The sequence below is a fragment of the Stegostoma tigrinum genome, chromosome 27, assembly GCF_030684315.1.
Source record: "Stegostoma tigrinum isolate sSteTig4 chromosome 27, sSteTig4.hap1, whole genome shotgun sequence".
In the NCBI taxonomy this organism is placed as follows: domain Eukaryota; kingdom Metazoa; phylum Chordata; class Chondrichthyes; order Orectolobiformes; family Stegostomatidae; genus Stegostoma; species Stegostoma tigrinum.
Window position 1 is genome coordinate 15,460,530 of NC_081380.1, and position 14,548 is coordinate 15,475,077.

At 41.1% G+C, this 14,548-nt stretch overlaps 1 protein-coding gene across 2 annotated transcripts; it reads right to left on the reverse strand.

The window, feature by feature from the left end:
• Nucleotides 1–4,992: 4,992 nt before the first annotated feature.
• Nucleotides 4,993–13,972, reverse strand: LOC125464735 (fibrinogen-like protein 1-like protein). Of its 2 annotated transcripts, XM_048557496.2 has the most exons (4): nucleotides 13,905–13,962; nucleotides 11,883–11,928; nucleotides 7,210–7,288; nucleotides 4,993–6,585 (listed from the first exon to the last, which is right to left on the reverse strand). In XM_048557496.2, exons 3-4 carry the CDS (start codon nucleotides 7,280–7,282, stop codon nucleotides 5,975–5,977), a joined length of 684 nt encoding a protein of 227 aa, XP_048413453.2. In that variant the 5' UTR covers nucleotides 7,283–7,288; nucleotides 11,883–11,928; nucleotides 13,905–13,962; the 3' UTR covers nucleotides 4,993–5,974. The 2 variants fall into 2 exon arrangements, with proteins under 2 accessions (XP_048413453.2, XP_048413452.2); XM_048557495.2 differs by lacking the exon at nucleotides 11,883–11,928 and having other exon boundaries at nucleotides 13,905–13,972.
• Nucleotides 13,973–14,548: the final 576 nt, after the last annotated feature.

The following is a 14,548-nucleotide window of genomic DNA, read 5'->3' on the forward strand; positions in this document are numbered from 1 at the left end:
TGGCATGCTCACTGTTATTGTTCGGGGCAGTTAGTACAAGAGTCAGGAAGTCATGTTGCAGTTTTATAAAACTTCTGTTAGGCTGCACTTGGAATATTGCAATCCGTTCTGATCACCACTTTACAGGAAGGATGTGGAGGCTTTGGAAAGGTTGCAGAAGGGGTTTATCAGGATGCAGCCTGGATTAGAATGTATAAGCTGTACGGAGAGGTTGGACAATCTCGGGTTGTTTTCGACAGAGCAGCAGAGACTGAGGGGAGATCTGATAGAGCTTCAAAAAATTATGAAAGGTACAGATAGTGTTGACAGTCAGAATCTTTTTCCCAGAGTTGAAATGTCTAATACCAGAAGGCATACATTTAAGATAAGAGGGGCTAAGTTCAAAGGAGATGCAAGTGATAAGATATTTTACACAGAGATTAGTTGGTGCCCAGAATGCGTTGCCAGGGATAGTGGTGAAGATGGATATGACCAGCGCATTTAAGGAACTTTTAGATAAGGACATGAATGAGCAAGGAACGGAGGGATATGGACCATGGGCAAGCAGAAGGGATCGGTTTAATTTGGCATTATGTTTGGCACACCATTGTGGGCTGACAGGCCTGGTCCTGTGTTGCACCTTTCTACGTTCTACTGGTCCTTCACAGTCTGCTAACAGTTAATTGAATGATTCTTCAAAAACTGGTATGGATCAATTTGATTTGATATTTTCTATCTGCTGAACATATATGACATTTTACAATACTGCCCTACATCATAATGAATTCTTGACTGGGTAAAATGTCTGCCTATCGATGTTTAAGTTTTTGTAATTATATATGTCCTGCCATACAAATTTCATATGCTACTAGCAATATCTCCTTACAATATATGGGCAGTATAGCTGTCTGACAAACAACAATTCATTCCCCATCACAGGTCTGTGATGGGTTTCTCTTCCTCATTGGAATGCTATTTTTAACAGAATAGCACTGTGGAAAGCCTTCAGCTTCAGCTTCTGTATGAGCTGAATGTGCTAGGTTACTTAATTGCTTTCTGAACCAGTAATAACGAAGACATGGCAGAAGCTTCCTTTGAAATATCCCTGTCTTCACCTCTTACTCTGCTTGTGGCATTTGCTTTGATGTCTGATCATTAGCTTTGATCATGAGTGACTGGTCACTAAACATCATAAAAAAAACTGGAACTTATTCTCTTAACTGTTCTGTCTCTTTAGTCTCATTTTGAATTTTTGTTACTATGGATGGAGCTATAGCTTTTATTCTTGCTAAAACATTACCTTGGAGTAAGTCAACTCCATCCTTGTGAAATTTCTTAACTTATGCCACTGCTCTTGATAACCAAAGAATATATATCAGATGGAAACATTCTCCTAGTTGCAATGAAAGGTCAGTGACCTGATGGTACATGAGTGGCTGAGTATTGCAGATCCTTTTCTGTTTTAAGTGTAAAATCTGGCAGATTATGAGAGACAGTACCACAGTAATGTAAGTAGTGCTATTTGGTGACCATAATACAACATCATTTAGGATTCGTCTTTTTGTTGACATTGACTGAGGCAACTGAAAGGGACTTCCTGTGTATTTGTCCAATGCAATGGCCACTTACAATGTAACTCCAACGAAGCATTGAATATACAGTAGTACTTAACCTTGCAGAGTGCAGCAGATCATTCATCCATATGCAACACCGGAACTAGATTCTTTTGAATCACCTCTGGGCAGAAAACTCCATAGCTACCTGTGTCCAGGCCACCACCTTCAGTTGGGATGTCTCTCATTGCCAGTCATTGGAAAAATTTGCCTTCTCTCTTCGACAGCTTTCAGGAGGACATTTAGAAAGGCATCACAGGAGCCTGGTGTCATTCTTTATCTGGTGACTGACATTTCTAGGGGTGATTGGAGGTGTTGAGCAGAATAGTAAGGGCTTTGTAGTGCAGACATTTTTTATGCATTGTTAAGTCTGGCCGAAATAGTCAATAAAGCTATAAAGAAAACATAAAGGTTCTAGGGCTTTAAAAGTGGGGGTAAAGAGTGCAAAAACAACAAGGTCATCTTCACCATGGACGTCCAGTCCCTATATACTTGCATTCCCCATGCAGATGGCCTAAAAGCCCTCCGCTTCTTCCTCTCCTGCAGGCTCAACAAGTCCGCCTCCACCGACATCCTTATCTGCCTAACCAAACTCGTCCTCACCCTTAACAACTTCTCCTTCAACTCTTCCCACTTCCTACAGACAAAAGGGGCAGCCATGGGTACCCGCATGGGTCAAAGCTATGCCTGCCTCTTTGTATGATTTGTGGAACAGTCCCTGTTCTGCAGCTACACCGACCCCATCCCCCACCTCTTCCTCTGGTACATCAATGATTGTATCAGTGCTGCCTCATGCTCCCACGAGGTGATCAAAAAGTTCATCCATTTAACTAACACCTTCCACCCCAACCTTAAGTTCACCTGGACCAACTTTGACACCTCTCTCTCCTTCCTGGACCTCCCTGTCTCCATCTCTGGTAACCACCTGGAAACTGATATCTATTTCAAGCCCATTGACTCCCACAGCTACCTAGACTACACCTCCTCTCACCCGCCTTTCTGCAAGAATGTTATCCCCTATCCCCAATTCCTCCGCCTCCGCTGCATCTGCTCCCAAAATGAGGCGTTCCGCTCCCAGACATCCCAGATGTCCTCGTTTATCAAGGACTGCAATTTCCCCCCCAACAGTTGTTGAAAACGCCCTCAACCATATCTTTTGCTTTTCCTGCACTTCAGCCCTCCCCGCAATAACAACAAAGACAGACATCCCCTTGTCCTCACGTATCACCCCATCACCTTCCGGATTCAATGCGTCATTCTCTGCCACTTCTGCCACCTGCAATCTGACCCCACTACCAAGGATATATTTCCCTCCCCACCCTCATCTGCCTTCCATATAACCGCTCCCTCGTGACTCCCTCATCCGGTCCACACTCCTCACTAGCTCCATCACCCCCAGCACCTTTCCCTGCAACCACAGGAGGTAATGCACCTGCCCCTGCACCTTCCCCCTCAGCCCCTTCCCAGGTCCCAAGAAAACCTTCCACATTAAACAGATGTTTGCTTGCACATCTGCTAATATGGTATATTGTATCCTCTGTTCCCGATGTGGCCTCCTCCACATCGGGAAAACCAAGCGGAGGCTTGGAGACCACTTTGTGGAGTGCCTACGCTCAGTTCGCAACAAACAACACCTCCCAGGTGTGAACCACTTCAACGGCCCCTTCCACTCCTTGGACGACATGTCCATCCTGGGCCCCCTCCAGTATCACAACGGTACCACCTGAAAACTGGGAGAACAGCACCTCACATTCCACCTGAGCACGCTACAACCCAAAGGTATTAATGTGGACTTTACAAGTTTTGAAATCTCCCCACCCCCGACCTTATCCCAAGACCAGCATCCCCTCTCGTCCCTGTCTCCTTGCCTGTCCATCTTTTCTCCCACCTATCCGCTCCTCCCACCTCACTGACCAACCCCCATCCCAACTCCCTACCTACACATCCCCATCTCCTTGACCTGTCCATCTTCTCTCCACCTATCTGCTCCACTGTCTACCTTCTATCACTGCCTCCGTCTCTGTCTATTTATTTCAAAGACCCCTTCCCCCTTCCCCATTTCTGAAGAAGGGTCCAGACTCAAAACATCAGCTTTCCTGTTCCTCTGTCGCTGCCTGGCCTGCTGTGTTCATCCAGCTCCACACCTCGTTATCTCAGACTCCAGCATTGGCAGCTCCGATTGTCTCCGAAAGTCATAGTGAAGCTTTTCAAGGAGTGAGAATGGTGAGAGAAAACCTGATAATGATGTTTAAATTATGGAAGAATTTGGAAAGATAAAGAAAGCAATATGGTTCTGGATGTTTACTAAGTCAGTAATTAGAATCTATCAATGCATATTTGCCATGAAAAGAGGCAGATGTATTTTGGCACAGATTTGTTAAGTTTTTCATCAAAAGAAAAACCACAAAACCAGAATTCATAATGACTTTTCAATAATAGTTGCAAGGATACTTGAAAAATGGAAGTGAGAAAAGTATTGAGAATAAAGTGAATTGAACTTTTAGAAATCCAGCATTGGATATAGTGAGCTGATTAGTCTTCTCTGTCGTAAAATATGATGATTCTGTGCTGATGGATTTCTCTACAGGGCAAAGATTTGTCTGCCTTCACAAAATATATCCTTAATTTCTTTGCTGTGTTGATTTCATTTTCCTCTGAACAGCTTTCCCATACATTATCTTCCATCGGTATTTCTCTGTTCTACTTTTTCAGCATTTATAACAGTCTTAGTACAGGATAGAAACTGAGGTTGCTTTACTATTGTGTAGGTACGTGCTTGGAGGCCAGTTGGCTCTCAGATGGTTCGCTTGTAATGCAGAGTGATGCTATCAGCATGGGTTTACTTCCCACACTGGCTGAGGTTATCATGAAGGGCTATCCTTTTAAATCTCGCTCCATGCCTCAGGTGTAGTTGCCGTCAGGTTAAACTACTACCAGTCCATTCTCACTGATGATACATCAGCCATGTGGTCTGGTAGGACTGTAGTGGCTTTGCCTTTACATGCTTGTATTAATTTCCACTGAACACTATTTTAATACATTTATATTAAAACGTTTGTAACAATCCCCTCTAATAATAGCTCTTCCATAGTCTTGGTATTAAAGTGTGCTTAGTTTTAGATTCATCATGCCTGAACTTGATATTTTTTCTGTTGATGCAAGTGTTGACTCAGGCACACATAACAAACAAAAAGAATTTTGGTGAGAGAATGAATTGACCTGGATACTGTGACACTGAGCATACAAATTCTGAATGAAATTGTTTAAAACTGCTAACAGTTGACTATACTGAGTAATTATATGGCAATTTCAGTCACAAAACGCTCATATTTTCAAGCATCAGGCCTTTGCTCACAAAAGTTTATTGGTTAAAATTACAGTAATCAAATATACACTGATAGTTAAAATAAGCAGATCTGGAAAAGAGATAAAGCAGATTTGTGGAATTCTTGTTTGATTAGAATAAGTGCTGGCCCCAATTGAATCAACCTAAGTGGCAGTCAGTAAACTTTCTGCACAAATTTACATATTGCCGTCGATTATTTTTCCAGACTTCCAGCATGTTCACATGTGCTTTGGTGTATAATTTTTTGCATTACAGTCTTGCAAAAGTAGATTAAGCTGTGTAAAAAGTCAAAGTTCCCTTGCACATAGTGTGATGCAGTGTTTATATGGTAATGTGAAAGATCAGAATATATGAACATGCTGGATTATATCAACTTTTAACATCCTGAAATCAAGATGACACCTCTGGCAAAGAACTTGATTTAATTTATTCAGTGATCATCAACCTAAGGAATGAGAACAATGATATAGAACATAGGAAAGTACAGCACAGTACAGGCCCTTCGGCCCACAATGTTGTGCCGTGGAATAATCCTAATCCAAAAATAAGATAAACTAACCTACATTCCCCTCAATTCACTGCTGTCCATGTGCATGTCCAGCAGTTGCTTAAATGTCACTAATGACTCCGTTTCCACGACTACCACTGGCAAAGTATTCCATGCGCTCACAACTCTCTGGGTGAAGAACCTAGATAAATATTGTGATGCCCACAAGGAACAGTATCTTGGCACTTAGCATCTATGAATGGCTCCTACAGGTAGAAAATATCAACAGCTGGGGATAGTAAATGCATTTGGATCCAGGAGCATAACGAATAATGGGGCAACTAGGAGGGAGAGGAGTGGTAAATATTTAAGGCTCCCAGTTGAAATAATTACTGACGCATATAGTGGAGCTAAGAGTAGACTGGAAATTCTAGAATTTTGTAATAATGGAAATAATTTGTTTTTTTTCCCCCAAGAATAGTGATGTAATGTTAACGGCCACTGAATAAACAAGTGATAAACAAACTGATATTTTTCCTGAAGCCACAGTTAACACAGTGCTTGAACCATCATGGTGACTTTATTAATGCTAATTCCAGCCCAGTATGGGGACTTGTTATTAAGATATGCATAACCACAGGCATCAAACCACCATCCACCACGACTCGAGGGACAACAGCTTTTGTAATTATCATTATCTCTATCCTTTGTACTAAAAGCCTGGTTAACAATCATTTGATTGGTTGTAAGTCTGGACATTTGGTCATAAACATTCCCAGAAAATTCACCCAGTCTGATGGTGTACTTCCCACTCTCAGGTTCTAAATAAAAAAAGGAATATTCTGCATATTTAATTGCATTGCGATTATCTTTAAACTCTATTCTCAGTTTGTAATGAGTCTGCATGGTTAGAAGATAGATGTACTCATTACCCAACCAGTGATCACTCAGCACATCACCGAAGCCATATTTATATGTGGTCCAGCTCTCCTTCCACGTGATCTTGCTACTTCTGGTGTTACTTTGAATTACTGTCCAGCCACCATCATGTCTCATGACACAGTTGACCACAAGCGGAGGGGATCGGACAGGTTGAATGACGTAAAGCCCAGAAGTAGCATTCCTGTTCTTTTGTAGAATTTCTGTGTAGTCGTGTGGCACTAAAGACAAGCACAATCATGACAATAATTTTATTCCATACACTATAATCTCTAAATAGTACAGAATTAGGTTTCTGGTTACTCTCAAATAATAGCATCATCCCAAATGAATACAATAAGCTGAATAAGTCCAACTTTTTTTTAATTCAAGGATGAAAAAGGCTAAAGACCTTTAATCTCATTGAAGCAATCCATCTAATATATTAATCTTCACTACTTTGCCTGAAAAAGTTCTAAGTATTTGTTGGTCTTTCTGTGAAGAAATTCTTTCTAATAACTTTGCAAACTATTTCTCATTCATTTAAGTTTATGCACTTTGATATATTGAAATAATAATACATGCTTAGCTGCCATATAACAATTAAATCTTTATACATCAACAAGTTTGCACTTTTATTATTTGGTCTTTAGATTGTAGATGCATAACCTTTCTTTATAATTAATCCGCTTTCTTTGGAAGTGGACCTGTTACTGCTCTGCTTCTAGGTCAGCAGATGTGTATGCTTTTGTAGTTTGGGAATTCAAACTACAGTAGAACTAATGTAAACAATATGGTTTTTATCAAAAAGTTTAGAAATACAAGTGACTGATCTTAATATCAATTTTAGTTGTAATATTTCTTACCTGCTGAAATTATTTCCATGAAAGCTAAAAGGAAGAAGCCAATCTGAAAGGAGGTTCTTTGCTGCATTTTCATAATTCCCTTGTGAAGAAATGATCATACTTCAGAATTTGGCCACAGTTTCCTACTTCTTAAAAAGCTCAAAGAAGAAGTGACTTAAAATCCACATATCACAGGAAATAAAAGTATCAATATATATTTTCCATTTGTGGCTGTTAATTTTCTGGCTTAATAAAACTAATTCCACTTTTTTCCTATTTAATGGTAATCACAGCATCTCCAAAAAAGTCTTCTCATCCGTTACTGCATTGTTGCCTCTGCAATTTGAAGTCTTGTTAATATGAAGAAGCAGGTTATAGATGCAGGAAGGTATTGAATCAGAAGTCCATAGCTCTAATGGCCTATACTCACCTTACTCCAACAGAAATGTGACAGAATGGCCAAAAAAATTAAGATAACATGGTGTGAAGCTGGATGAACACAGCAGGCCAAGCAGCATCAGAGGAGCAGGAAAGCTGACGTTTTGGGCCGAGACCCTTCAGAAATGGGTGAGGGGGAAGGGGGTTCTGCAATAAATAGGGAGAGAGGGGGAGGCAGATAGAAGATGGATAGAGGAGAGAGACAGACCGGTCAAAGAGGCGGGGATGGAGCCAGTAAAGGTGAGTGTAGGTGGGGAGTTAGGGAGGGCATAGGTCGGTCTAGGGAGGATGGACAGGTCAAGGGGGGCGGGATGAGGCTAGTAGGTAGGAGATGCTGGTGGAGCTTGAGGTGGGAGGAAGGACTTAGCACACTTTATGACCTTGTCCCAGAATTTCATGGACACAATGAAAGTGGAACATTAGCTGACAAGAAAAATGACATTGATGCAAGAAGAGATGTGACCTCAGATCAGAAGTTCCACATCCCTGGCTGCTTAGAGAACAGGATGAGCTACATGATAAATCCAGACAACCGGGGCATTGAATGCTAGATTAGAGCTCCCAGTCTTGATGGAATAGTTTTGGGATGCTGCATAGTAATTTTCCTGAGAACACCAAGCAAACCTCTCCTACTTTGCTTTTTAGTTTTCAGTCGGATCTCTGGCTTGTTAACCACAATGAGTCACTGTGCTATTGGCTACCACCATTTGAGTGAAAATTAGGGTTCCTCCCTCAGATACCCAAGGTTAGCAGGGAAAATTTTCTGCTGTCATTGTTCTGACATTACTGTGATACAACTTCAATAATATACACAATGAAAACAGAAGTTGCTGGAAAAGTTCAGCAGGTCTAGCAGCACCTGTGAAGAACAATTCAGAGTTAATGTTTTGGGTCCAGTGACCCTTCCTCAGAACTGATGGTAGCTCGGAATATGTCAGTTTGTGTGCAGAAGAAAGGGAAGGGGATGGGGTAGCAAGTAAATGATAGGATAGAGCCCAAAGAGAGAGAAGAGCAGTTAGATAGACAAAGGAGTTGGTAATGAGCAGGGTGAATAGTTGTTAATAGGGACAGTTAGTTAGTGACTAACAATGGGTAGCGTGTAATGTTAAGCTATGTGATAACAAGGCCTGGTGTGTGGGGAAGGGGGCTAGGACATGGCAGAGTTTAGGCCCTAACATTATTGAACTCGATATTGAACCAAGAGGGCTGCATGGTCCCCAAGCACAACATAGAACATTACAGCGCAGTACAGGCCCTTCGGCCCTCAGTGTTGTGCCCTATGAAACCAATCTGAAGCCCATCTAACCTACACTATTCCATTATCATCTATATGAATATATGACCATTTAAATACCCTTAAAGTTGGCAAGTCTATTACTGTTGCAGTCGGGGCATTCCACGGCCTTACTACTCTCCGAGTAAAGAACTTTAGGTATCTGAAATGTCCACCTTTTTACTCAACCGAGGATTCCCCAGCACCGTTGTCGCTAGGGCCCTCAACTGGGTCTGTCTCATCTCCCGCACTTTTGCCCTTACCCCTTCTCTTCCTTCCTGAGGTAAAATGAGGTGTTGTTCTTCCAGCTTGCATTGAGCTTCGTTGGAACACGACAGCAAGCTAGAGACAGAGATGTGGGCTACGAGGGAGGAGCTGGCCAAAGTTCAGTGGTACAATACCCTCGCAGGGATGGCAGTGGAACAACAATGGCAGGTATTTCTGGGTATAATGCAGAAGGTGCAGGATCAGTTCATACCAAAGAGGAAGAAAGATCCTAAGGGGAGGCAGGGGCGGCCGTGGCTGACAAGGGAAGTTAAGGACTGTATAAAAATAAAAGAGAAGTATAACATAGCAAAGATGAGCGGGAAGCCGGAGGACTGGGAAGCTTTTAAAGAGCAACAGCGCATAACTAAAAAGGCAATACGCAGAGAAAAAATGAGGTACGAAGGAAAACTGGCCAAAAATATAGAGGATAGTAAAAGCTTTTTTAGGTATGTGAAAAGAAAAAAATGGTTAAGACTAAAATTGGGCCCTTGAAGTCATAAACGGGTGAATTTATCATGGCGAACAAGGAAATGGCAGAAGAGTTGAATAGGTACTTTGGATCTGTCTTCACTAGGGAAGACACAAGCAATCTCCCAGATGCAGTAGTGGCTGAAGGACCTCGGGTAATGGACAAACTGAAGGGTATTTATATTAGGCAGGAAATGGTGTTGGATAGACTGTTAGGTCTGAAGGCTGATAAGTCCCCGGGACCTGATGGTCTGCATCCCAGGGTACTTAAGGAGGTGGCTGTAGAAATCGTGGACGCATTGGTAATCATTTTCCAATGTTCTATAGATTCAGGATCAGTTCCTGCGGATTGGAGGGTGGCTAATGTTGTCCCACTTTTCAAGAAAGGAGGGAGAGAGAAAACAGGAAATTATAGACCGGTCAGCCTGACGTCAGTGGTGGGAAAGATGCTGGAATCAAATATAAAAGATGAAATTACGACTCATTTGGATAGCAGTAACAGGATAGGTCAGAGTCAGCATGGATTTACGAAGGGGAAATCGTGCTTGACTAATCTTCTAGAATGTTTTGAGGATGTAACTATGAAGATGGACAAGGGAGAGCCAGTGGATGTAGTGTACCTGGACTTTAAGAAAGCCTTTGTTGAAGTCCCACATAGGAGATTAGTGAGCAAAATTAGGGCATATGGTAATGGGGGCAAAATACTGACTTGGATTGAAAATTGGCTGGCTGACAGGAAGCAAAGAGTAGTGATAAATGGGTCCCTTTCAGAATGGCAGGCGGTGACCAGTGGGGTTCCACAAGGTTCGGTGCAGGGACTGCAGCTGTTTACAATATACATTAATGATATAGACGAAGGCATTAAAAGTAATATTAGCAAATTTGCTGATGACACAAAGCTGGGTGGCAGTGTGAAATGTGAGGAGGACGCTATGAGAATACAGGGTGACTTGGACAGGCTAGGTGAGTGGACGGATACATGGCAGATGCAGTTTAATGTGGATAAATGTGCGGTTATCCACTTTGGTGGCAAAAACAGGAAGGCAGATTACTATCTAAATGGAGTCAAGTTAGGTAAAGGGGAAGCACAACGAGATCTAGGTGTTCTTGTACATCAGTCAATGAAAGCAAGCATGCAGGTTCAGCAGGCAGTGAAGAAAGCTAATAGCAGCTGGCCTTCATAACAAGAGGAATTGAGTATAGGAGCAAAGAGGTCCTTCTGCAGCTGTACAGGGCCCTGGAGAGGCCGCACCTGGAGTACTGTGTGCAGTTTTGGTCTTCAAATTTGAGGAAGGACATTCTTGCTATTGAGGGAGTGCAGCGTAGGTTCACAAGGTCAATTCCCGGAATGGCGGGACTATCATATGTTGAAAGATTAGAGCGAATGGTCTTGAGCACACTTGAGTTTAGAAGGATGAGAGGGGATCTGATTGAGACGTATAAGATTATTAAGGGATTGGACGCTCTGGAGGCAGGAAGCATGTTTCTGCTGATGGGTGAGTCCAGAACCAGAGGACACCGTTTAAAAATAAGGGGTAGGCCATTTAGAACAGAGTTGAGGAGAAATCTCTTCACCCAGAGAGTGGTGGATATATGGAATGCTCTGCCCCAGAAGGCAGTGGAGGCCAACTCTCTGGATACTTTCAAGAAAGAGATGGTTAGAGCTGTTAAAGATAGTGGAACCAAGGCAGGAACAAGACACTAATTGTGGATGATCAGCCATGATCATAATGAATGGTGGTGCTGGCTCGAAGGGCTGAATGGCCTACTCCTGCACCTCTCGTCTATTGGAACAAGGTGTTGTGTTAAAGTGGCAGGCAACAGGTAACTCAGGGTCTTTTTTGCAGACAGAACGTACATGTTCTGTAAAGCAGTCACCCAGTCTATGCTTCATTTCCCCAATGTAGAGGAAACCACGTTGTGAGTGGCGATTCTGCGAAGTGCAGGTGAAGTCTGGCCAGTTACAGGGGAAGGTGCCAGGTGGGCAGGGGCGTGGTCTGTGACAGGGATTGTAAACATTGAAGGCATTAGCTTGCTTTTGGATCAAAATTAATCAAGGACTGAGCTGAAGTGAAATCAAAACCGTGAGATTGAAAGCTTTTAGGCCAGATTTGGAGGAGACCTTTCTGAGTTCAGATGCAAATATAGTTTTATTTTCTTGAAAGGAGTATAGGGCAGTTTTTGTCAAAATTCTATGCCAGGAATGTTTGGTCAGAAATTGCAAGTTAGTAAAAAACAGAAATCTAACCTTTCAGTTCTGTGAGTAAGAAGACTTCACAGTTCACAGGACAGATCTGGGGAGATTAAATTGAACACATAAATTTGAAATTGAAGTGTAATTTCTTTAGATCTGAAATGCTGTAAAGTGATGCTGCTGAAGAGTAGATAAGACTTTGTTTTGCCATGAGTTTTAAGATCTTTCAAACTGAGTTCTGTATTTAAATAACAAAGTGTAGAGCTGGATGAACACAGCAGGCCAAGCCACATCTTAGGAGCACAAAAGCTGACGTTTCAGGCCTAGACCCTTCACCAGCTCTGATGAAGGGTCTAGGCCCGAAGTGCTCCTAGGATGCTGCTTGGCCTGCTGTGTTCATGCAGCTTCACACTTTGCTATCTGGGATGCTCCAGCATCTGCAGTTCCCATTATCTCTGTATTTAAATAGGTGTTTTTACGTCTAAAACTTCTGTCATATTGTTAAGGTAAATCTGTAGTCTTGCGTACTTACGTTAAGTGATTGACCGCTATGTTAAACTTAAGACAAGTACACAAAAATATATAGCTTGACTAGTAGGAGCATCAGTTGGGATTAAAACACATTTACTTCCTTCATTGCGAACAATTTTTTTGCTGAATCTGCAGCAAAAAGTGTTGCTGAATACATGTATCAATCTAAAATTTCTCTTCGATATTGTGTGACTTATGAGTGACTCTGACTTTTGACACTGAATCTACTGTAGACCTGACATTATTCAGATGAGAGACTTGCATGTGAATGTAACTTTGTAGGGTGGTCAGAATAAATTAATTAATCACATTACCTTCCATGCTGCTGTAGGCTGCCTTGTGTTTGTTTATTTAAACAAAAAGCATCAGAGTTTTGTTCAAAGTGTTTATGATACTTCTACAGTAAGTGAAGAGCTCACTCACTTGTTGATTTGATAGATTATTTTAAACTTTTATTTCATAAGGATTGTCTTTAAAAGGTTGTGTCCAGGGAACCATTTGCAGCTGTGAAACCTAAATGGTATCAGATTGTCCCTTCAAGGTGATTATAAGTTGCTTGCTAAAATTTAGTATTCAATGAGACAGATCTGTCATTGCTCTATCATTCAGTACAACCATAAATTATTAATAATATAGCCTAAAATTCATAAACTTAAGCTCATTGAAATCTCTTCTCCACATAGCTTAATGCACACCATGTTTAGTTAAACCATCACCCCTGTCCTCGCTTACCTACATTGGCTTATTCTCCATCAGTGCCTCAACTTTAACATTGTCATGTTCTCAGATCTCATGGCTTTGCTTCTCCACATCTTAGGAACCTTCTCTAGTCCCACAACGCTCCAAGGACCCTGGGCTGATCTAATTCTGACCACCTATTTCCACAATTTTAGTTGCTTCAACATTAGAAAATTTGACTGCCTAAACTTTAAGCTTTAGAACTTCCCCCGTGACTCTCTTTCCACTTTTTAAGATGTTTGTTAAAACTTAACACTTTGAGAATGTTTTGATTACCTGTTTTAATATCTTCTTATGTTGCAGGGTGTCAATATTTGTTTGATAAAGTTCTTGTTCAGCATTGTAGGACATAATACTATGTTAAAGACTTGATATAAATGTAAAGTTATGTTTGCACTACAAATTAAAACCTCACCAGCGTATGTTTCTATAGTAATAAGTTATTCATTCCCGTTAATTAAATACCTGTCTGTAAACCAGTTATGTTACTTAGTCATCTTATTAATACATATAAAGTGTCATTACTGTTAAAAATATAACCCTATATTGTGCTTCCATTGTGTAAAAACACTAAGCATACGCATATCAACGGCACATATAAATTCAAGACCAACAAGCACAAAGTGTGTTGACCATAAATTAGACCTCTCAGAGAATTTTAGACACTGAATGTGGTTTTGAAACATACAAGCTAAAAAAAAGTAATCCAGCATTACACCGTGCTTATTTCATCTTTTTTATACTATATAACAGATTGCAAATTGCAATTCAGAACAAGCAAAGCTACAGACGTACTGAGTTACTTACAGTGTGAACAGGATTCCAGTCACACAGAGCTTAGAAGGCACACTGTATTTGAAGAGCTTGAGCGATGCGTATTAAAGCAATATGCATGTGACGTATAATAAAGGTGTTGACATTCTCTCAACCACTTGTCAAACCAGTTTCACCAGAGCATGATTCAAATGCAAATGTTCCATTAATTTAACATAGTGATTATAAAGATGTAAAGTGGGTAGAAGTACCATGGCAGTAAGTATAAATGAGCATTGAAAAGTGAATGACCACTTTATTAAATATACCAATTGTAGAACATAAAGAGTAAACTTGCACTGAAATTTCTGCAGTATGTTTGAACATTGTTTTGTGCCTTTTGGATCACTGCAGACTAGTCTGGTTCAGGTCTTGGCTAACATAAGTTTGCTACTGAGAATTGGCTTATTTTGTCAGTGTGTTGTCAGCCTTGTCAGTGTGGAGTTAATTTGATTCTGAAAAGTCTGCTTGCTTCCATCCTCTGTCCCCAAGGATGGATATTCTGTAGTGAAATTTGTTTTCCATTTTCCAATGCGCTTTTCTGGTTTGGTTAAAAAAATTAATCATTGAGTGCAGAAATATATGCAATAAAACAATGTTGAATTATGATCCCAATGTAAACCTTTTTTTGACCTCTC

Bases quoted from the DNA above. Each gene is read 5' to 3' on its own strand.
- LOC125464735 (XM_048557495.2), bottom strand. From the start codon at position 7,282: ATGAAAATGCAGCAAAGAACCTCCTTTCAGATTGGCTTCTTCCTTTTA. The intron at 6,586-7,209 runs GTAAGAAATATT...GCTTGTCTTTAG, and splicing joins CATGGAAATAATTTCAGCAG to TGCCACACGACTACACAGAA.